This window comes from Canis aureus, chromosome X (genome assembly GCF_053574225.1).
Source record: "Canis aureus isolate CA01 chromosome X, VMU_Caureus_v.1.0, whole genome shotgun sequence".
NCBI classification, from domain to species: domain Eukaryota; kingdom Metazoa; phylum Chordata; class Mammalia; order Carnivora; family Canidae; genus Canis; species Canis aureus.
Window position 1 is genome coordinate 112,703,015 of NC_135649.1, and position 24,518 is coordinate 112,727,532.

The following is a 24,518-nucleotide window of genomic DNA, read 5'->3' on the forward strand; positions in this document are numbered from 1 at the left end:
AAATAACTGAGGAGCTTGCCCAACAGTGTGAAGGCACCTAACACCTCTGAACTCTACATTTAAAAATGACTGATGGCAAGACGTATGTTATGTTTTACCACCACTCAATATTTGCTCACATTAAAACTTAAGTGTATCCTCCTCATGTGTTTAAATGGGAAAAAAGTATCCAAGATGTGAAGTAAAGGGAGCGAGTGGCGCAGAAGACTACGTGGTGAGAATCTGACTTTTTCATTCTCTATACATGGTAGCATGTGCATAGAAAACATTCTAGAAGAACGTACCCTGAATATTCTCCAATATTTGAATGCTTTAATGGAAGCATGCATCATTTTCATACTCAGAAAAAGAATTACAAAGCACCTCAAGTGAGGATAATTGATAAGAAGTATTATCTACTTACGTGAGCTGAGAATCAGGGCTGTGTTTTAAAAATTCAATCCACAAAGACCTTTTAGCAATTATCATCACTCACTGACGTAATGCTACTCATGCTAAGAAGTGATTCATCAATTCTTTTGTTCAGATAACTAGCTTTCTCGAGTTCTAGGGGAAAATCCAAAGTTGGGACTGAATCTTGGGTGCAAAATCTAAGGAGGGGCGTCAGAAATACTCAGTGGTCCAGGTAAATAATGTTGTAATGAGATTTTTTTCTGTAAAAATTAATGCAAAAAACCCATGATGAAAAAAAGTCAGCATTTTCAATAAAGACAGGATCTAGCAATCGCCGTGCATTTTTGTCAATGACTCCCTGGGGCTTCCGGTAGGGAGGGGACCTAACACAAAGCTGGCATGACACCCATCCTCCTAGGACCTGCATCTATTAAGGGTCTCCTTCCACAAGAACACTGGATTGGCAGGCAAATAATTGTGACATGTCCCCCCAGGCACCAAGTATAGATTAATACTTGGATTCTAGCTCCACTTTGAAATGAAAAGTGCCACAATTTGTTATGCCGGAAGCAACAACAAGAATACACTTAACACTCTTTCAAGTGTGTGGCCCTGTGGCTGTATCCTCGGAACAGTGAGGCATTTGCTTTAGGTAAAAACGATGAGGATGGAAAGAACAAAACAAAGATAGGGGATGCCTGAGGGAGTCAGAGAGATGCTCTGCATCCACCGGGGGGAAAAGACAGCCCCCCCAGGCCCAGTGCCCTGAGTGAGGAGATGTCAGACAGTGAACAGGGGATAGGGAGGAAGTCTGGGGCAGCGAATAAGGAAGGATAGTCACTTGCCCCTTCCTCTGTTGTCATCTTGCGATTCAGCTCAATCTCTGGTGAGCATCAGGCATGGGGCCAAGCTGGCCCCAGACCCTGGAGAGATACACAGTTTAGGTCCTGCCTTCAAGGTAGTTTTGATTCTGGCTTTCGGCAGCATCTTTTGGCTTAAAAAAAAAAAAAAAAACGTGAGAAGACTGATCTTGTCGGGAGAGGTGAAGGAGCCCATCCTGAGAAGGCAGCCGAGGCCTCGCTGGGAGGGTTACTTGTCACCTGTACGCTCGGTACAAAAGTAAGCCCCCCCCCAAATGGTCTCAGGTGAAGGAGATATATTAAAGCTTCTGAGCTCTGGCATGTAGGGTTATTAGGGGGCAAGGGGGAGAGAAAGAGGTGGGAATTAGATGCACAAGATCATAGAGCACATCATCTAAATGGCAAGTCCGTGCTGTTGAGTCCCAGGGGCGCCGCTGCTTGCCCGGGCTCCTGGCTCAGACACTGAGGCTTTTCTGAGGGGACAGCCCTGTGTCAGCTGCGGCTGCGTGGACAGCCCAGAGGCTGAGGTCCAAGGTCAGGGGGTGGGGGATGCCTCCTCACGTGCGGGGCAGCCCGACTCAAAGTCGAAGTTTACCTTTTCGGTTTTCCTACTTGCCACCAGTCAGGACAGTCTTCTCTTGGAAAATGCTGCATGTTGGCATTTAGCTGGGAGCCGTAGTTTTTCTTTGAGTCGCTGTCATACGGGGCCACAGTGGTGCTCGAAGATGGTTCATTCATTTTGAAAATAGGAACTGCTCGAGGAATCTTCAGCTTTGGAGGACAAGAGATTTTATTTTAATATATCACAGTGAGGCACAGATTCACCTACTGGAAGCTGACAGGCCAAGTGCATCAGCTCGAAGGAAGGAAGGAAGGAAGGAAAGGAAAGAGAACTAAAGAAAAAAGAAAAGAAAGACACAGGCATCAAGGGAAATCAATACTAAGTATTGGCAAAGATCTGGAGCAACTAGAGCTCTCACACTTCACTGGTGGGAGTAGGGAGTCTATAACCACACTGAAGAGCTGTTCCCAGAATCTACTAAAGTTGGGCGTGCACGTAGCCTATGGTCCAGAAAGTCTACATGCACACTCAACAGTGAAATCAAAAGACATGTAAAAGGATGTTCATAGCAGGATTATTTCAATTGGATACAAACTGCAAACGACCTAAACGCCCACTTAAAGGATAAAATAAGAAACATATTTTATACTAAACGTAAGGTGCTACGCTTTTGGCTCTGAAGATAGAGGAGGCGGCCAGAAACCAAAGAATATAAGTTGCTTCTAGAAGCTGGAGAAGGCAAGGAGATAGATCCACCCCCCCCCAAAGCCTCCAGAAGGAATACAGCTGTGTGGACCCACTTTATATTAGACTTCTGACCTTGAGAACTTCAAGAGAATGGATCTGTGTTGCTTTGAGTCACTAAATTTGTGGCAATTTGTCACAGCAGCAACAGAACGGATACAGTGGTATAGTCACCCAGTGGAATCCTTCTACACGGCGATGGGAGGAAACGACAACCACACACTGAAGTGTGGGTCAATCTCATAGGAAGTCAGATGATAAATGACTATATACCTTATGATTCCATTTTTCTAAAGGCCAAAATCGAGCAAGTAATCTTCGATGGTATAAGTCAGGCTAGTGATTGCCCTCAGCGGAATGTAGTGACCAAAAAGGAACAGGATGGTACCCTTGGGGTTCTGTGATGTTCTCTTTCTTTCTTTCTTTCTTTCTTTCTTTCTTTCTTTCTTTCTTCTTTTTTTTTTTGATGTTCTGTTTCTTGATTTGAGTGAGAGTTATACAGACATGTTCAGTTTGCGAAAAGTCATCAAGCTGAACACTTAGGGCTCGTATATTTTCCTAAGTGCGTGTTATCCTTCTATTAAAAATTCCTGTAAAAATATATAAGCTCTGAATTTAACTTTTCATGCTTGTAGTTTTACTTTTTTGCAGGGATTGGCGTCCTGGAAATTTTCGTTATGCAGGACACTGCTATTTGTGAGCTATGCGGTGGTTCTGTCCAGAAATAAATGCTGTGGAAAGTTCCCTAAACGGAAATCTGAACGGAACGGCTAGAAAGTGGATTTTTAAATTTCCTCAGCTCCGCAAAGTAAGTCCTCTACTGAATGTTCTGGTAAAAAAAGCAAAAGAAAGGAAAACATGTTTTCATGATACTCTGATCCCTGATCCCTTAGGGCAGCTTACAATCAAAACAGCCTTAGGAACCCTCAGCCACTGATTTGCCTGACTGATAATTTTCAGCACATTTCCCAAAGAATTCCTTGCCAGAGATTAGATGCAATGGTTTCTGGCTCCTATATTATCCTCTGCGCGCAGATTTACTTAAAACAAAATTTTTTGGACTATAATTTGCGTACCACAAAATTGACCCTTTGTCAATGTAGAACTCAGAGAAGTCTGGTAAATTTATCAAGTTGGGCAACCATCACCACAGTCCAGTCTGAGCACATTGCCATCACTCCCGTAAGGCTCCTGTGACCGTCAACCGTCACCCATTCCCGTCCTGGCCCTGGGCAACCACTAATCAACCTTTTGTCCCTGTAAATTTGCTTATTCTGAACATTGCCCTTAGGCGTTTCATAAAGCCATCATTTTCAAGCGTCGGTATTGGAGCACGTACCCAAAGGGAAATAGCAATGTTGCTGATAACCAAATAAAACCTTCAAATATTAAAAATTGTATTAGTTTCCTTGGGCTGCCATAACATTTGGTGGATTGCAACAAATCCAATTTGTTCTCTCATAGTTCTAGAGTCCCCAAGTCCAAAATCAAGACTTCACTGTGGCTGTGCTCCCTTTAAAAGCTCTGTGGGAGAATATTTGTTTGCCTCTTCCAACTCCTGGTGGTTCTAGCATTCTTTGGCTTGTGGCAGCATAACTCAAATCTCTGCCTACGTCTTTATTTATTTATTTATTTATTTATTTATTTATTTATTTTAAATTTTAGTTATTGAACATACAATGCAATATTGGTTTCTGGAGTGGAATTCAGTGATTCATCACTTACATACAATCCCCAGCGCTCATCACAAGTGCCCTCCTTCTTCCCCATTCCCCATTTAGCCCATCCCCCACCCCCTCCCTCCATCAACTCTCAGCTTGTTCTCTATCGTTAAGAGTCTCTTATGGCTTGTTTCTGTCTCTCCTTTTTTCTTTCCCCCCTTCCCATATTTTCATCTGTTTTCTTTCTTAAACTCCACATGAGTGAGATCATATGGTATTTATCTTTCTTTCACTGACCTATTTCACTTAGCATAATACACTCTAGCTCCGTCCACATCACTACAAATGGCAAGATTTCATTCCTTTTGTTGGCTGAGTAATGTTCCATTGTATACATTATACCACATCTTCTTTATCCATTCATCAGTCAAGGGACATTTGGGCTCTCTCCATAGTTTGCCTACTGTTGATAACGCTGCTATAAACATCGGGGTGCATGCACCCCTTCGGATCTGTATTTTTGTATCCTCTGGGTAAATAACTAGTAGTGCAACTGCTGGATCATAGGGTAGCTCTATTTTTAACTTTTTGAGGACCCTCCATTCTGTTCTCCAGAGTGGTTGCATCAGTTTGCCTTCCCATCAACAGCGCGAGAGGGTTCCCCTTTCTCCACATCCTTGCCTACACCTGTTGTTTCCTGTTGTTAATTTTAGCCGTTCTGACAGGTGTGAGAGGGTATCTCATTGTGGTTTTGATTTGTATTTCCCTGATGATGAGTGATGTTGAGCATCTTCCATGTGTCTGTTAGCCATCTGGATGTCTTCTTTGGAAAAGTGTCTGTTCATGTCTTCTGCACATTTCTTAACTGGATTATTTGGTTTTTGGTCTGCCTAGGTCCTTAAGCGGCCTTCTTCTCTGTGTATCTCCCTGTGTCCTCTCCTCGCCTTGTAAGGACACATCCTAATCCAGTATGATCTCATCTCAGTCCTTAATTAATTACATCTGCAAAAACCTGTTTCCAAATAAGGTCACATTTTTTTAAGGTCACATTTTGAGGTTCTGGTGAGAACATGAAATTTGGGAGACCCAATTTAACCTACTCTAATAAAGGATTTCTTTTTGTCCTTCATGTTGGTTCACACAGATTATATGGTTTTTACTTAGAAAGAGAGAGGTATACGTGAATGTATGCAGCTGAAAATAAATACCCAAGACAACCATAGAGCTAGTGGACGGGTAGAGACACTCCTTAACTTTTAGGAGAGCTTCTAGAGAATCACTGGGAGGCCACTTTATGTGTGCCCTGGGATTTGAGGAAGCTGATACCTGCCTGGGAAGCCTTAAATGCAGGAGGCTCTGGCTGCAAACCCAGGAGAGCAGAACAAAAGCAGAGCAGCAGCCTGTACTGTGAGAGTGAGCCGCATAGAGTTTTATTAACCAGAGAATTCAAGGTTTTGTTTGTTTTCCTGTCGGCCAACTCCACCCTTGGGAGAAGGTTCTGGGAGCCATCTCAAAAGGAACTCTGTCCAAGATGGGTGAATTGACCCAGCAGAAATGTGAGGACTAGAAACCCAAGAGCTGAGGGTCAAGACAACCCCTCTGTTATAAAACTACATTTGGATCTGCACTCTAGTGGCAAACCCACAAAAACTTCCCATAAGCCAAAGAATCAGCATTGGAAAATTGTCTCACCCAGAAGCCACCCCTGCCAGAATCATGATGGGATCAGCCACAAATGACTGTTTTTCATTAGACCCCCCTCTTCCTGGGCCCCAACCACAAAAAAAGTCAGGAATCTCAGCTTCTCTATGGCCCTCCCCGCAAAGCAGGCTGCCAGCCGATGTACACCTGAGCTATGTGGAGTTGTAACTTGGAAGGATGTTTGGAGTCGTATGATTATAACATTGGATGGGATAATTTAGAGGTTCTTCTCATGACTACTAGTAATCAGGACATTTTGGTTCATCTGAGAGCAACTGGAGAGCATCTGAGAGCAATCTCAGGGAGAGTCTACCAAGTGGCCTTGAAGGGATAGTGGATGGAAAGAATTAGGTTATTTTCTGCTTGTGCCCTGTGGAGTCCCATCCTTCACCGGGATACTCACACGAGGTGGTCTTGGAAGTCTCCCATGTGCACCCATTTTTCGGTGACTATGTGCTTACAGTTTAGAAAAGGCCCAGTTATTAAGTACAACAATATAAAATGATCAAATTATGTGATATTTGAACTTACATTTGATACTGCTATTGCCACCGGTGGTAGCTCACATCTTCCCTCTCTCTGCTCAACAGTCTGAATGGAGCCCATATTTTCTAGTCTTGAACCTGGCAACTCTTGGTTTATTTAATATATCCTGACTATGCAAAGAATATTTTATTTTATTTTAATTTTTTTTAAGATTTATTTTTATTTATTTATTTATGATAGACATAGAGAGAGAGAGAGGAAGAGACACAGGCAGAAGGAGAAACAGGCAGAGGGAGAAGCAGGCTCCATACTGGGAGCCCGACGCGGGACTCGATCCCGGGACTCCAGGATCACGCACTGGGCCAAAGGCAGGTGCGAAACCACTGAGCCACCCAGGGATCCCCTGCAAAGAATATTTTAATATTGACTTACCACTCTGTCTGGGAAGATGGGAACTCTGTGTTTCTCTTCGTGAGTTGTAATGTGCAGATCAGCGTCTGAAAAGCAAAACCAAGTAATATCAGAAGGGACTTTAAACAAAACAAAGCAAACACCCAATGTTAGGAAGCAGACGAATGAACTAGCTTATGTGATCAACGCTTCAGATGAAGTGAATTTAGACACAGCATCTGGAGTGATTTTGTTGCTGTCTTCTGTAACACCCAACTCAGACTCTAGTCCTCTGCCTTTGATTATCAATATCCTCCCAAATGGATAAAAAATTCAAGTTCCTCTAAATCCCTAAACTAGGGCAGCCCGGGTGGCTCAGCGGTTTAGCTCTGCCTTCAGCCCAGGGCCTGATCTTGGAGACCCGGGATCGAGTCCCACGTCGGGCTCCCAGCATGGAGCCTGCTTCTCCCTCTGCCTGTGTCTCTGCCTCTCTCTCTCTTTCTCTCTCTCTCTCTCTCTGTCTCTCATGAATAAATAAATAAAATCTTTTAAAAAACCCTAAACTATTAATTTTACCGCATTTCCACCTTATATTTGAAATATAGATATCTGCCCTCGTTGGGTAGTACCTATGTCGCTAGGGTTCAGAATCCATGTCTGATTCCTCTTTGATTGACTCATACAAGATGCTTATAAGTAGCTGATTTATAAATGAGCAAACCTATCCCATAGTTTTTCCCATTTCTTATGATAATTGTTGGTTTCTCTTTCCACTTCTACATATACATAGATGCCCAGGATATGAGTGTGAAGCCGTTAGGTGCCTTATAAGTAGAGTGACCGTATGGTTTACTAACCAAACTGGAACATTTCTTACAGGGATAAGTAAGATTTTAAAAATTATGTCAAGTCACCAGCTACAGAATGAGACTGGGGTGTATGGTAAACTTACTTGTAGGTCATGTATCCTGGAAAAGGAATGGCCCAGGGCATCTTAGAGACAGAAAGAAGCAGACTCTCAACTATTTCCTTCCTAGTAACTGTACCCACGGGCTGCCCTGAAACTCAGCAGAGGAGTAAGTTATACTTGGCTAATTAAACAGTATCATTGCTGCTCAGGGGCCACAGCACCTCCAAAACCTATAGCTTTCCTCAGAGGTTGGCGAAGAGCCTGTTGCACCCAGAGCATATGGCAGATGCCATCCAGACAGAGCCTAGGAAGATGATCCCAAGGTAGTGCTCTCTCTGGCCTTTTTTCCTGCTTCCTCGCAGGGAGTTGGGGGTCAGAGCTAGACTCTGGCCTGCTGGCTCATGATGCCAGATCATGGACAGAGTAATCGGGGGAAAGAATTAATGCCCTAAGGAAACATTATTCCTCAGCCCCTTACAGTGGAGGGAGGATCCATACACAGTAATTTCTGTATAGTTCATTAAATCACTCTAATTCGTGAGTATGAAGGGCAACATAATATACTTAAGATTAATAAGTGTTCATTGTGTAGCCTAATTAAGAAAGAAAACAAACACAATGGACATTTGTTCATTGATTTTTGTTGTCAGATTACTAGTGATACCACCAATGTGACTGTCAGGTGTCAATACTAAAATGGGGTGAATCTGAATAACGGCTCAGGTCCCTGTGTGTTTTTCAGTTCCTAGAGCGATATCACACCACTGATCTTATTCAATTTGTTAAAGTTGTAATCCAAGCATATTTTGTTCAGGCTGGTAAAACTGCTATCAGAATCAGTTCTCCTTTTTTAATTTATTCAAAACCTAATGTTGTTAAACAATGATAAACTTCTAAAATATATAAGACTGACTTATGGGGTGCCTGGGTGGCTCAGTCAGTCAAGCATTTGACTCGATTTCGGCTCAGATCATGATCTCGGGGTCATGGGATCAAGCCCTGTCTCAGGCTCCACGTTCAGTATGGAGTCTGCTTGTCCCTCTCCCTCTCTTCCTCCCCCTGCTCATGCACTTTCTCTTTCTCTCTCTCTCTCTCTAATAAATAAATAAAATCTTTTTAAAAATCTTGGAATAAAAGACCACCTCATGTAAATATCCTAGAGATGGGTGGGATCCTATAAGGCACAAGCAGAAAACAACCTAATTCCTTCCTTCCATTAGCCTTGCAGAGCCACTCAGTGGGCCTTCTTCTCTGTCCCAAGATGAAGTTTCAGGCGGGTATTCTTAGGAATATAACTCCGGATAGAATCTGATTGCACTTAAAGCAGACCCTTCGCTACCTTCTGTGGTGTTACTAAGAAATCAATAAACGGGGATCCCTGGGTGGCGCAGCGGTTTGGCGCCTGCCTTTGGCCCAGGGCGCGATCCTGGAGACCCGGGATCGAATCCCACGTCGGGCTCCCAGTGCATGGAGCCTGCTTCTCCCTCTGCCTATGTCTCTGCCTCTCTCTCTTTCTCTCTCTGTGACTATCATAGATAAATAAAAATTTAAAAAAAAATAAAAAAAATAAATATTAAAAAAAAGAAATCAATAAACGGGTACAAAAGGTAAACCCTTTAAATATGTCTTTTTAAAAACTTGGTCGTCCATCATCTTGGTATATACGGTGATTAAAAGGGTTATTTGAATTTTATCCTTTAACATATTTTTTTAAAAGAATGTTGATTTTTTTCGTTTCTTATTTTACGTTATGAACCATGGTGATATGTTCACCCATTCTACCCATTTGGAGTCTATCTTAAGCCAGGAAAAATTATGAGAGGAAATAAACAGCCCTTTGCTTGATTCATGATTCCAATTAAAAAAAACATTTCTCATAAAACAGAAGAATGGCAAATGTTAATATTGTTATTAGAATCAGACTTCATTTGCCCGAGAGCATTTTTGAGGCTGGATTTTCATGATGTCAACCAATCTGACACATCTTCCTTTCCCCAGCCGGTGAGCTGTTCTGTTTGGCAGGTTTGCCTAATGGGGCACCATCCACCCAGGGTCCTGCCCAACAAAGGGGGAGGGGTCACCTTACATGCTTCCCAGAGAGTACATCCTGGGGCCGCTTTGCAACTCTGCTGGCAGCACAGGAACTTTCCATCCACGAAGAACCCACTGTGGTACTTGATCAGCAGGTGGGGGTTACCCCTTATCTCTGGGGACCAGGCAGGAAGAAAACACAGCATGAGCAAATGTTGGCCCAAGAGAAGAAACACATTCAGTAAGTGCTGTTATCACAGAACAATGAAAACCTTATTTTGCCAGCCACCAGGCTAAGAGCAAATGTTTCCCAAAGGATATAAGTCTTTCACTCAGAAGTAAATAAGCCAAAAAAAAAAAAAAAAAAAGTCTACCCAGGTATATAGTGAGAACAACAAAGTAACTTCTATCAATGTTACAAAAGAAACTAGAAAACATATATACAGATTAACTTGGTGATCTAGGGTTCTAGAAATACATCTGTAAAGGAAGTAAGCGGGTCAGGGCACATGTTGTTCTCTTGTCATAGAAGGAGACTGAAGGATAGGACTAGATCTTAGCAAGAAGAGAAGTTTCGAATGAATATGAATGAACATGTACTTCCCTCCACTCTTCATTTTGAAACATTTCAAACACACAGATGAGTTTCAAGAATAGTACAATGAATGTCCATATACCCTTCACCCAGACTCACCAACTTTTAACTATTTGCCATATTTGCTTTATCTCTTTCTCTCTATATATACATATTATTATTATTAAAAACTCTGGGAAATGAACTAGGGGTGGTGGAAGGGGAGGAGGGCGGGGGGTGGGGGTGATTGGGTGGCGGGCACTGAGGGGGGCACTTGACGGGATGAGCACTGGGTGTTATTCTGTACGTTGGCAAATTGAACATCAATAAAAAATAAATTTATTATTAAAATTTTTTAAAAATTATTATTATGTTTTGTTAACCGTTTCAGAACAAGTTGCAGATATCATGACCTAAACACTGTCACTCATAAACACATCAGCATGTGACTTCTGTTAGCAGGGACAGTCCCTTACATAACCATAATACAATTATCCAATTCAGGAAATTTGACACTGAAACAACACTGTCGCTGAATATTTTATATTCAAAATTTTTCCAACTGTTCCAGTATTACCCTTGATAATCATTCACTATTTCTGATTGGGGATGCAATCCAGAATCACATGTGGCCTTTAGTTTTCTAGTTTCCCTTGATCTGGAACTGAACCTCATCTCTGCTTTGTCTTTCGTGACTTTGACTTATTTACACTATGGTTTGTGGGGCTACTTTTCTAGGAATATATGTGCATATTAAAAAAAATAATGGAAAAAAATAATGGTAATAGGGCAATGTTTAAAGAATGAATTTTTTTTCAAATATGCTATTATTTTTTAAAAGATTTATTCATTCACTTTGGGGGAAGGCACAGGCGGGGCAGAGGGCAAAGGAGAGAGAGTCCCAAGCAGACTCCTGAGCCAAGCATGGAGCCCAACATGGATCCCGACCCCATGACCCCGAAATCACAACCTGAGCCAAATCCAAGAGTCAAACACTCAATCAACTGCGCCACCCAGGCGCCCCCAAAGAAATGAAATTCTAATATTAGAGTAGAATATTGTTTCTACACCAAATTAGCTTCTCTCAAAATGCAGCAGAGAAGCCTACAAGGTCTCAGCAGAGAATAGTTCAAGAAGAGTCTCTAGGTGGGGAGGACTGATTCTCTGTGTGACTTCAATTCTTCTGGATTTTATGCTCATCTTAAGGATTCTTTATTTTAATCCTAGGAGACTTCTGCCCCTCCTTTCCAACTCTGATTCAAGGAAGTGTTTGGAGATAATTACTGCTCTGCTGGGTCATTGGATCAGATCCAATCATAATGTATGTAAAGCATCCAGCACAGCGTTTGGCTCAGAGCACAAGTTCAATTAACAGTGGGCTTAGAGTGTTACCATTCCCTTGGTTTAGCTCAGCTCAGCTTAGCTGAAAGCACCTGCATGAAAGTACTTAGCTAAATATTAATGGGAACTAAAGGGAAATTATTACAGAAGTCACAAAAAAGCAAAAGGAGTTATGATTAGAAAACCAGGGTTTTGGGCAGCTCCGGTGGCACAGCGGTTTAGCGCCGCTTTCAGCCCAGGGTGTGATCCTGGAGACCCGGGATCGAGTCCCACGTCGGGCTCCTTGCATGGAGCCTGCTCTCCCTCTGCCTGTGTCTCTGCCTCTCTCTCTCTCTCTCTCTCTCTCTCTCTCTATCTTTAATAAATAAATAAATTCTTAAAAAAAAAAAGAAAAGAAAACCAGGGTTTCTGACCCTGGTCCCAAATGGTCGTTGCGATTCCTTGGGCGCATTACTCGCGCTCCTGCTCCCCAGGCTCCAGCTCCCCACGTGCCGGGATTCCTGTTATTTCCTACTACATGAATTTCGTTTCCTGGGTAACCAATTCTTTTCCAGCCAAGTCCAAAAGTCCACATTGCGACACTCGCACCATTTAATAATGACAATAAGAGGAACTCGTATATATTGATGTGTGTGTAGGAGCTGACGTAGTCCCCTCACATATATCCTCCGGTTTCACCTACTCGACAGCCCTGCGGGGACCTGGGATTGTCTTCAGGGCACTTAGAGAGCTAGGTGAGCTGCAGAGAGGTGCTGTAACCTGCTCGCGCTCACAAGCCTCTGGTAAGAAGCACGTCCGAGACTCGGGCCCCAGCTTTCTGTCCTATAATCCGACGCACAGGTGCCAGCTTCCCTGGGGCACCCGCTGCAGTTCTCAGTTTTGGAAAGGAGGACACGCTTTAGCCACATCTGGTCGGCTGGATTCAGAACTGGTGGCCCACACGCCCGAGTCCTCACGACGTCAGCCCACACCTCCTGGGTATAGGCCACCATCTGGAAAACGCTGTGCTTCCCACGCCAGCTCAGTTTATCATGCCCGAGCTAAATCGCAGACGAAAAAGGCTTCATAGGGGAGAGGATTTAAGCGAGGAAACTCCTTTGTTTTCCTGCGGCCGGCTGGTTGGCCAGCCTGACAGCTGTTTCCTTCAAGCTGGCAGCCAATCTCACCCACCTTCTCTCTTGCTCTTTCCCAGCAGAGAGGCTGGAAAAACCAGATACTGTCGTGCAGCCTCCCTTGCATGTAGAGATGGCCATGAGACACAGTTCTGGCCAGGAGAACATGTGCTGAAGTTTGCAAGGGATGCTTCTAGAAAAGCTCAGAGCCTTCCCAAGAGCCTGGAAACGTGGCAGCCTGGGTCCCCCCTGACTTCACTGGGTTGAAGTTTTACGAGGGGCTAAGAGATTCACCTGTGCCTCTCTCTCCCTCTGCTCTCCTTTTTTGCTCTATGTGCCTTTACCTGAGCTCTCCAGGGCCCACCCAAACCTGCCTGCCATCTATCCTTCCAGAAGGACCCACAGAGGACTCTAGGCCATGATTCATATCTGCACACTGGAGGAGGTGTCTACACAGCAACTACTCCCAGGAAATCCCCCCAGAGGAGCCTGAATGGGAAGCAGCACCTGAGAGCTCATCCTATAGGCCCCACTATAACCGCACTGACTCACGTTTGTGTGTAGGATACCTTAATATGTATGTGAGTCATTCATTTGTGGCTCATGATCACTCTAGGGAGAAAGCAATGGGACCTCTCATTTTATAGGTCTGGAAACTGAGATCCAGAGGTGGGAGGTGGTTTTATTAGGTGACACAGCAAAGCAGGACTTGGAGGCAGATTTGTCTGTCTCTACAAGGGATGCCCTTCTCACTCCTGCAAGCTGGGAGCAGGAAGAGGGAGGCTTCTCCCCTCACCGGACCACTTGACTATCCTACAGAAGAGGTTGCTAAACCCTTTCATGCAAAGGAAAAATGAAGCCCTATGTGTGACAAAAAGGATGTATTTGCATCAAAGTGGAGTATGTGGTTGTCTAAAGGGGTATAATTTGAAGTATACTGAGAAAGAACCCTAATCTCAAACTTAGCATGAAATAAAATAAAACCTCACCCTGTCTGGCGGCTTAATATCTGAAATTCCACCAGAAGAGTCATCCATTCGAGTTCTGTACTATCCTCACATAGTTATCTTCCTTTCAAATAAGAATATCACAGGGAGAAACATCATGTTGCCAAATTACTAGCAAAGTTCTCTCTCCTATCACAGCTTGTCACCAGAGCAGCCGAGGAATCCCTGAGGAAAAGCTCCATTAAATCCCCGGTTTTGCCTAGCATTTATACCGTCCTGGTTAAAAAGCCCGGCTGGGGTAGTAGAATTATGAGTTCTCCACTATTAGGTACGTGACACTGGCTGTGTCTCTTTAATTTCACTTATCTGAAAAAGGGAGAATAATATTTCCCCTTTCTATTGAGTTGTCAAGAAGATTACTTGAGGAAATGTTTTACTAAGTACTTGACACAGTAGTTGGCAGATGATAAGTACTTAGTACTTAGCTAGAACTTTCTGTGAATAGCCAAAGTACGGTAGCCACAGGCCTTGACCCAGCCCCAGGAGAACAGAGACTTTGCCCTGGTAAAGACAAGCACAGTGGATGGAGAGCAGGTGGTCTGGCTTCCTCCACGCTGCTGGAAGGCACAATAGCCAGCTCTGTGCAGGGCAGGAAAGGGGATCCGACCCACAGGCTCGCTCCACGTGACAATGAGAATGCAAAATGAGCATGAGCGTGGCACATTCTCTGAGGTTGGTAGGAAAATCAGCAGATTCTCTCTTGGCAGTGGGTCCTTTTACTGCCACATCCTTCCTCCGCCAAGCCTCAACAGAACTCAATTGAGGACTCCCTTTTAGTACTTTTAAAAATTACCTTTCTGTAATGCTTTCAACCACTGGCTTCGGCTCTCTTCGTTTGATGCATAGACATAGAGAAGCCCATCTTTATAGACAATCTGGAAAGGAAAAGGTTGGGTGCATTTAGATATAATTGCATCCATGGTTCACTCCAGTGTAACTGCGAATTTTCTGGTACCCTGAAGAAAACTTGAGTTAGCTTATAAAATATGCATTCAGTCTGGAATTAGATGAAAAAGATCTAGTTATTTTTATCCTCCACCTCTCAATTTGTTTCATCGCAGACACTCCTACACTTGGGAAAATCTGCCAACAGTGAACATTGAGGTCCCAGCGTGGGTGTCCTGGACCATGGAGAATTATAAAGACTAAAATGTTAGATATTACAGGTGTTTTAGGAGTGTTCTGGTCCATCCACCAACCCAGCACATGACTCTACTTATAGCCCATTGGAAAATGTTTACCTGATAGTCTATCCTTAAAAATATCTTCAGGGATGATAAGTCAATCGGAGAAGGACAAACATTATATGGTCTCATTCATTTGGGGAATATAAAAAATAGTGAAAGGGAATAAAGGGGAAAGGAGAAAAAAATGAGTGGGAAATATCAGAAAGGGAGACAGAACATGAGAGACTCCTAACTCTGGGAAACGAACTAGGGGTGGTGGAAGGGGAGGTGGGTGGGGGGTGGGGGTGACTGGGTGACGGGCACTGAGGGGGGCACTTGATGGGATGAGCACTGGGTGTTATGCTATATGTTGACAAATTGAACTCCAATAAAAAAAATAAAAAAAATATCTTCAGGGATGAAATGCCCTTTACTATTATGCCATCCTTGACAATTTCCGTATATTCTGATCATTATATAGTTGGTGCCTATACTGAGTAAAAATATGTCTCCCTGTTACTTCATTCCCTGGGGTCATGTCCCTCCCTAAGGAGTCCCCAGCAGAAATCATTCTCTCTTCTTTAAGATGCTTGTTTAAATGTCAGAACATTATAACGTCTTCCCCAGATCCTTCTCTAGCTTACTCAGTTTTTGTGGGTAAATGATACAGACCCTTTACTAAATATCTACTAGTTTTTGGGCTCTTTCCGAGATACTTTAAGATCGTAGTCCTATTTCAACTCTGTGAAATATGTATGATTATGCCCGCTTTGCAAATGAAGGCACAAACTCAGAGGGTTGAATGTGTTGCCTATGGTAACACAAGTCCAAGCTGTGGGGTTAAGGACACTGTGTGCTTCCAAAGCCTGTGCTCTTCTGAGTGTTCCATGCTTCCATGATACAAATTCGAAGCAACTTTCAAGAAGCCCTCCCTGGTTTCTTCCAATTGGGCAATGTTCACTTTTAAACATTGTATGGATTATTCATCAACCAGATGACTTTATTTCATTTTTGACCACAGTTCCCTCGAGCCACTAACACTGGGTTGTCTGACCCTCAGAGGGACAGTCCGTCTGCCTTTAGATCAGAAAAATAAGTATCAATGATATGATAAAACTAGGGCATGACTTAGATCAAGCCATTTCCTTTTTTTAAAGATTATTTACTTATTCATGAGGGACACACACACACACACAGAGGCAGCAACACAGACAGAGGGAGAAGTAGGCTCCATGCAGGGAGCCCAATGGGGGACTCAATCCCAGGGACCCGGGACCATGCCCCGAGCCAAAGGCAGACGCTCAACCTCTGAGCCGCCCAGGTGCCCAAGATCAAGCCATTTCCAAAGGGTACTGTAGGCACACTCTGCACCATGCCCCTGCTTAAAATACTTCAGGGTAAAATGCAAACTCCTCGGTATGCTGTGCAAAGCCTTTCATGACGTGGCCCCACCTACCTTTCCAGGCTTGTGTCTGCTTGCTCACAGGGCCCCTTTATTCCTAAGGAGACTTGGAGCTCTCCCAACATGCCACACTACTTCACCTATAGCGCCCTGACTTCTGCTGTTTCACTGCCCTTCCTGTTTATGCTGGGCCACACTTGTCCTTCCTAACCCGAGTGTCACCTCCCATAGATAATTGTCCTGACTTCTTCGAGTGAGGAGTGAACTTCCGCTTCCAGGGGCACCATGGCTCCTCTGCAGACCTTCATCTTAACACTCACCCTCACTGCATTATAATGATCTGCAAATGCCTTGGGGACGAGGACGCATTTGATTCCTTATATGGTGTGCCTCTATCTTGCAGCCCCCTGGAAATGCTCCACAATGCTTGATGAAAGAGATTGTCAGGCCCCAAGGCAAGTCAGGCCACTGTGGCTTACTTGCTCCTCTTTCTTTCTCTCCCCCTAGAGAAAGCAGATTGGTAGATAGAATTTCAGGAAAATGCCCAACTCCCATCTGGGAATGTTCCAAGCCTTATCATTGTCTTCATCATTTTGCAACATCTTTAGTTATTGCCAATATGTTGAGTTTGTAATAGAAAATATTAAAACAAAAGCCATCCATCCAATAGAATGTTGTCCCTCCACTTACCTGAAATGGGTACTGTCTCTCCACAGGGGTCTGCTCCTCGAGATTTACTTTCTCCACACATCTGATTTTCTTAATCTCAATTGATCCTTTTTTGCTGCCTCTTTTCTGAATTAAAAACCAAAATATAAGATGCGTAATGCGATGCACAATGGTACACAAAGAAAAGCGTAAAGTAAGGGAGATGGAGAGATGGGATGGGTATGTGAGAATTCTTCCAATTATTCCTTCAGAGTCAAAACCCAGTGGCAACAGAATATATTTTCGAGTGTGGGCACAAACTAATATGCTCCTCCAAAAGCAAGTCGAGAAGCAGCAATTAATTTTATTTTAATAACCTTGAAACATATTTCCATCACCTGCCATGTGCTTAGTCTATGGAAAATCAGGATTTAACTCCAGAAAGCATCTTTTAAATTTTTTTTAGGGGTCGGGAAGGACAGAGAGAGGGAGAGAGAGAATCCCAAGCAGGCTCCATGCCCAACACAGAGCTGGATGCCATGCTTGATCTCACAACCCTGAGATCTGGACCCAAGTCAGAGGCTTAACCAACTGAGCCCCCCAGAAAGCATTTTAATTTTGTTTCAATTTTAGGACAGTATTTTAGGATTTCTACTCTGCTAGATTTCTCAGTTGTATAGAAATAGTTTGATTTCCAGCATGGTGTTAAGGCAGTGTTTCTTATCTTCAGCACTATTTGGGGGCAGATAACTCTTTGTGATGGGGGCCGTTCTGTACATTATAGGAGGCTTAGCAGCATCCCTGGCCTCTACCCACTAGATGCCAGTAGCACACTACACCCCCCCCCCTCCAAATTATGATAACCAAAAATGCCTTCTCGGGGGCCAGATTACCCTCAGTCGAGAACCAGTGTTCTAAAGTTACAAATTGCCTTAGTAAAGTTAGCCAATATTGTAAAACCTTTTATCTTGAATTAATCCTACCTTCGTTAAGAAAAGACAATGTAATAAGTGAAGGCAGGTTGATCTTTACTGTGTGAGCTAAGAAACCTGACATTGTTTCACTGTAATTCAGCACTTTGTGGAGACTCAAGAAAAATAAATAGTACAAAAACAATGGAACAAGTAGGGTCTCACCATTTTGTCATATTCATAGTAGGAGAGATTTGTTTTGGTTAAAACAAAAAGCCTCTCTTTGTAATTGCTTGGCGACATTTTCTTTTTTTGCTGTGACCTTTTGAGAAGAAGTTCTTCTAGAATGGATTTTGTGTCCATATTGTCGTCCTAAATCAAATAAAATAATGAGAATGAGTGTTTGCGGCACCTAGCTACATTCTCTTTTAGCCTTCAGAATTTTTAGTCAACTATTTCTCATTCAGGGATAATCTAAATAATATAATTCTTAAAAATCAGATTTAGAGTTAGAGAGGAAATTTTAACTAAGCAGATTCTTAACAACACTTACATCTGTATTTCATTCCTACAGCCTTGGCTCTGATTTTTTTTTTAAAGATTTTATTTATTTATTCATGAGAGACACACACACACACAGAGGCAGAGACACAGGCAGAGGGAGAAGCAGGCTCCCCCCCCCGCCCCCCGCCACCTACCCCGGGGAGCCCTATGTGGGACTCAATCCTAGGACCCGGGGGATCACATCCTGAACCAAAGGCAGACGCTCAACCACTGAGCCACCCAGGTGGCCCAGCTCTGACTTTTATAAATAGTGTTGATTTGTTTACAGCATCTTATGTATTTTTACTCGCCTCCCACTTTGGATCATAAATTCACCATCTTTGCACTACCCTCCAGACCACCTTATTGAAATTCTCCTTATTCCTTAAACATTCTATAGGCATTTGTTGAATCAGATTATATATGATCAAACTTTGAAATATTTGAACTCCAGACAGCTCACTATATCTGAAGGGACTGATCAACAAATTTCTCTCCACTAATGTGTCTGGCTGTCTGACCAAATCCTCCAGACCACTGTGAGACTCTGCTATCATTGTAAGTGATACCCACAGTTCCTGATCGTGATCAGATCTTTAACATAAAGGACACGAGTATACTTTTCAATATTTCTGAGCACAGGACATTTAAAAATGCTATCGACATCCATTTTAAAGAATTGAAAAAAAAATTGGCGCCTTACAAAACAAGAACACTCTTGCTTTTCCTTCCAGAGCCACGGAAAACATTAAAGCTTAAGGTATCTCTAGAAAATAAGTCCATCAATTTTCTGGTTCTACTAAGACTGTCGCTTCAACCCTCAGTTCGATATTAAGTCTGGAAAGGAAAAGTAATGTTAAAAAAAAAAGGAATGTTAATTGGTAGGTCACAAGAGAGAAACTTTCCTATGTTCTTCTTCACTTTGTGAAATCACATGAGTACTAGCAGTCAGATGTTCAATAATTTCTACCTCTCTTTGTTTACTGATAATCTGAATGTCATTAACTTTACTCACCTTGCATTCAATCAGGATCAGCTGGAGTTTGCTTATGGGTCCTTAACTTCAACTCTCAAGCTCTAAGCCAAAAGTTGCTGCTCTGAGGTACTCATATTCCCTCTGGCTATGCCAGGATCACGCATTACAAAGAAGATATTTGCATCCTATTTATCACTCTCCATCCGGAAGCATCCACATAGGCGTTGCTCTGTGTGGATGCGGGTGGGAGGGTACGTGAACCTGTCCAATCACTAAAAGTCACTTCTCACTGGCCTTGAGCGTGACAGGCCTACAATGGCAGGGAAGTGGGAGGGAAGGGAGACACATTGGATAAACCATGGTCAAGTCCAGCCAGCTTCCCTCCTGATGTAGACCATAACGTTCTAGAAACAGGAATCAAGAAAATCAGCTTATGTTCATTATTTATACAGATGAAGTGACTCAAATGTTCTCCAAGGGCATCATTTGATTTAGAGGCAGAAGTAATGGAGATCTTATCCATTACAAATCTTATCCATTACTTTTTGTTTTGAATATTGTTTTATCTAGGAAAAAAAGGATAAATCCTTTGGGAAAGTAGAATGGATTTCTTTTGAGCACAGTGGGTGCTATTTGTCGTGGTCACTGGTTTCTTGGCCTCCAGACTCAAAGATGGGCAGAGGCTGGGGGGCTTAGGTAAACCCAGCAGGATCTGGGAAGTCAGGTAACACGTCTTCGTTAGAAACTCTACAAATGCGCCTGTTCAGAGAAGATGATTTTCTACATCCAAAGTCTATGGCCGGAAGAGAATTTCCTTGAAGACTTACTGAAACTGTGGAGGGTCTAGTTTTTTTGAGGTACATTCCCCTTTTGGGGAGCCATACCACATTGGGCACTTGTGGTAAGTTTTAAGATACTTTTGTCTTTTACATCCCTGCATTTAAAAATTTTACTAACAAAGGGTATAAAGAAAACTGTGAAAACTTTTATCAAACGTCTTTTATATCCACTGCTAGAACAGGACTCCTCAAAGCGGAATGCTAGTTAAATAGATCTGGTTAGTTGAATAGAAAGTTTACTTTTCAAAAAGAAAAGAAGAAAAAGAAAGTTTACTCTTCAAAACTTTGTCAGGTACTGAATAAACTCATAACGTTAAAAGCACCGTTTTAAAAAATGCAAATCCTAACGTCCCAGATAGTAAGCAAACTGTCCCAGTACCGCATGATCATACACACACTTCTGTTTATAGAACATTTATATTCATTGCATTAAAGATTTGGGGGGATTTTATCTAAAAATTAATCTGGTGAGTCATAGAAACTGTTGACAAATGAAATTCACAAAGTTGCTTCTGTATATTAAAGGGAAGAACATTGGCCAGACAGGAAAAGTAGCAAGTCCTTGAGCACATTTTCTTGTAAGTCTCCAGGGCTTTATGCATGTTGTTGCATCCGATGCGATATAATCTGTCAAATTTCAATAAAGTTGTTCATTCCAAAGTCCCGCCTTTTTAAAAAATATTTATTTGAAAGAGAGCTCGAGCAGGGGGAGCAGCAGACAGAGGCAGAGGGAGAAGCAGGTCCCCTGCTGAACAAGGAGCCCAATGTGAGGCTTGATCCCAGGCCCCTGGGGTCATGACCTGAGCCAAAGGCAGATGCTGAACCCACTGAGCCACCCAGGCGCCCCTGTTCTCATGTAACACACACATGTCTTTGGAGACCTTCAAACTTCTACTCCCTCAGCTGGACCCCGGAGCTTCCTAACAAACTTGAAGAACACCGTTTTGATGACTCACGTTTTGTCTCGTCCAGATCAGTTTCTTCTAAGACAGTACCTGGCTCCAGCCTTTCTACCTCTGTTTGCTTCTCTCCCTTCCTTGTACTTCTCTCTTCTGCTACATCAGCCTAGATTCTAAACTGAAGGCATTCTTAAGGTCTCCCCTGGTACAGGAAGAGGTAATCGGTGATGCTTAATTTTTAGAAACATAATATTTCCTCCCTGTATTAGGACAATAAGTCAACAGGCTCCACTGTTGAGTCAAATGCCTGTCCAACAGCTAGCAAATTCGGCTCTGCCTACCCATGCCTAAGGAATACTCAGTGGGAAGATAAAAACAAAACAGAACCAAAAAAAAAAAACCCACACAAAACTTTTGAAATGAAATGAGATCCTAAAGCTGGTGGTATTAGCCAGAAATCTATTTCCATAGAGAAGTTGGCAGAATTTGGCTGGGCTCTCACATTACCATCTACATGAAACAGGCACATCAATTTGCTTACCAAATAGGCGGGCTGCCCATTTCCATAAGCACATGAAACTAGAAGGAGATTAAAGTGAGGGGAGGCAAAAACAAAGAAACAAAACAAAACAAAAAAAAACTGGCAGAAATCGATATAGTAGAGGCGCCTGGGGGGCTCACTCGAGTAAGCATCTGCTTTCGGCTCAGGTCATGATCCCGGGGTCCTGAGATCGAGCCCCCGGCTCGGTGGTTGGGCTCCTTGCTCATCTGGGAACCTGCTTCTCCCTCCCCCTCTGCCCCACCCCCTGCTCGTGCGTGCTCCCCCCCCTTTTTCTCAAATACATAAATAAATAATCTTTAAACAAATTTTAGGTTTTAAAAAAAGAAACCAATATAGCATTTTCTCTAAGGATGCCAGCAACCATCAGGTAACCTATCACATAAGTAAAAGGTGAATGCTAAATTAACACGACTTGGAATCACCAGGATCGGTGAGCATCCGTAAGGAAGCGTGACCAGGAGAGCAAGGAGTTCAATCCTGCAGGCCCAGCACACTCGATTCTGAGCCCGCGGCGGGCCGGACCTCGAGTGAGTGGTTCCAGAACCGAGAGGATCAGCTCTCCACTGCCCGGGTGACAAGGAGCAGACCCGAGAGATGGGTCTCATACCTAATTAACGTGCAGGGTGGCTGGAGGGGCGGAGGCTGGGGGTGGAGGGTGGACTCAGAAGGCGTGGCGGACTTTACACGACTGTCATTTGGGAGCTGGGTCACCCCGACCGAGCCCCTTCCCTGCGCTAAGCTTCAATTTTCCGGATCTGTAAGATAAGATGGGTTATACAGCTCTCTCACTTTCTGGGGCTTGAATGAGAAAGCTTATGTAAACGTTCTGGGTGCGCCCTGGGCGCTGAACCACGATTGAAAAAGAAGAGGGGGGAAAGAAACAACTCGAATGTTAGAGCAGAGTCCATGTTCTCTTTGCCCCGAAAGGCCCAGGGAAGGAGAGTTGTTTCTTTTTTCTTAAGATAATCAAGAAAGACATTATGGAAGGAAGGGTGTTAAAACTAGGTCTTGAAGGATATGAGTGATGGTAGCAATAATGATCCTAGCTGACATTTAAGGAAGACTTGCCTTGTGCCGGGCACTATTTAAAGCACCTTAAAAATATGCATTCATTTACTCCAGCGGGGGGGAGGGGTAGGCCACCCCCCCCACACACACCATCCTGTGGGGTATGTCCTAATTCAGTCACCTTATGGGGCGGTTAGGAAAAAAGCAACAAGTGATAAATCCATGTCCTAATTCCTTATGCTGAATTAGTAACACACAGCACTGCTTTGGGTGATACAGGCTGGTGTGGGCAAAAGCACCAAGATGGTGGGTTCAAATCCCTGTTCCATCTCTGTGCACCCCGGCATGTCACTCAGCCCTGCTAAAGCCCAGCTTCCCCATCTGTAAAGGGAGGAAAATAGTAACCACCTGGAGGGGTTCTGAGGAGTCAAGAGAAGATGGCAGTAGGATGCCCAGCACGCTCGCAGATGTTCCCAAATTCTATACCCCTTCCCCTCATCACTCCATAGGTAAAGTCAAAAAAAAAAAAAAAAAAAAAGGACCATAGGAAAAGTTAAAAACTCAAGATGATGAAATGACCCTCGAGGATAATATTTCAGTCTTCACCCCTCTTACCCGGGTCCTGGGGATGGGCGATCACGGGAGGCAGGAAGATGCCCCACGCACTCTCTTGTCAGCAAGCACCTGTCCTGTGCGTCTGGTACAAGCTTTCAATCCTGGGACTGCTTTCCTTAGAATCAGGTTGAAGCAGCCCCTTCCCGCCTGTGTTTTTGTGCCACTAGGTTTTTTGCAAATCAGTGATACGTGGCTGCTACTGCAGGAGTGGTCCGTGGACTGGAGTATCAGCGTGGCCCGGGAGCTCGAGAGACACGCAGACCCTCAGTTCCCCCCCAGACCTGGTGCATCGGAATCTGCATTTTGGCGAGGTCCCCAGGCACCTCACGTGCTCATGAGAGCTTGGAAAGCCCTGCCCTAGACCACGATACCCTTGTACTACTTCTTAAACCCAGTGAAATTACCGTGGGCTGCAAGAATTTTCTAAGGTATCTGGCTGTGACCGTAACCGAAAGGCTCACCTGCCCCATCTTCCCATCACCACCTAAAATCCACCCCCACCCCGAAACCCCAGACTCTGGAAGACTTCAGGAACCTGAGAACGAGCACTCGTAGTGAAACGAACAGCATAAAAACCCAGGTAAATAAAAGAGGGTCAGAATGACACTTCTCTGGCTTTTCGGAAGCAGTTAGGAAGCCAACATGCAAAGTCACGGAGGGGCAATGCCTGCAGAGTAGTACGGAGAAAGCCAGCAGAGGAAGCACCCGGGGCTGGCTGGAGCCCACGGCCGTGTACACACCACCTGACAGCTCCCCTGAACGAGATTTTGAGCTGGGGTGGGGGTGGGGGGGTGACAGTAAAACCGCAGCGGGCCTCCCAATTACACGGTCTCATCCAAAGTCCCCGGAGGAGCCCCAGCAACGTCATATGCATCACTCTGAACCTGTCAGCCTGTCGGCTATGACCTCGTGTGGCCACCTGCCGCTGCAACGCACCATTGTGGCTCTCGATCGGCCGCCGGGGGTCCACCGCCGAGGGGTCGGTCTGCTCTTGCACGCACACAGGCGCGGCTGCCCTCCTTCCTTCCAGCGGCAGCGGACCGTCTCACATTTTCCCGGCGGCTGGGTCCGAAATGGCTACATTACTCAGTGCCCCCAAAACGTTTATTGTCCTGCAAGGGCCTTACACAATCCCACAGGAAACCACGCTCAGCACTTAGCCAACACTTGTTGATCT

General features: G+C 44.0%; 1 protein-coding gene across 4 annotated transcripts in view; it reads right to left on the minus strand.

Moving 5' to 3' along the window:
- The window catches only part of BMX (BMX non-receptor tyrosine kinase), a 52,162-nt gene extending 27,644 nt beyond the window's left edge, over window positions 1-24,518 (minus strand). Inside the window, exons 1-8 of one of the 4 annotated variants that reach the window (XM_077889143.1) lie at window positions 24,278-24,513; window positions 19,146-19,279; window positions 18,125-18,271; window positions 17,031-17,135; window positions 14,566-14,647; window positions 9,794-9,913; window positions 6,840-6,904; window positions 1,849-2,024 (exon numbers count right to left, since the gene is read on the minus strand). In XM_077889143.1, the coding sequence (XP_077745269.1) occupies window positions 1,849-2,024; window positions 6,840-6,904; window positions 9,794-9,913; window positions 14,566-14,647; window positions 17,031-17,135; window positions 18,125-18,262 (686 nt within the window). In that variant the 5' untranslated portion in view covers window positions 18,263-18,271; window positions 19,146-19,279; window positions 24,278-24,513. Of the gene's footprint in view, window positions 1-1,848; window positions 2,025-6,839; window positions 6,905-9,793; window positions 9,914-14,565; window positions 14,648-17,030; window positions 17,136-18,124; window positions 18,272-19,145; window positions 19,280-24,277 lie in introns of all 4 variants that reach the window. The other 3 variants (XM_077889145.1, XM_077889142.1, XM_077889141.1) reach the window with 3 other exon arrangements.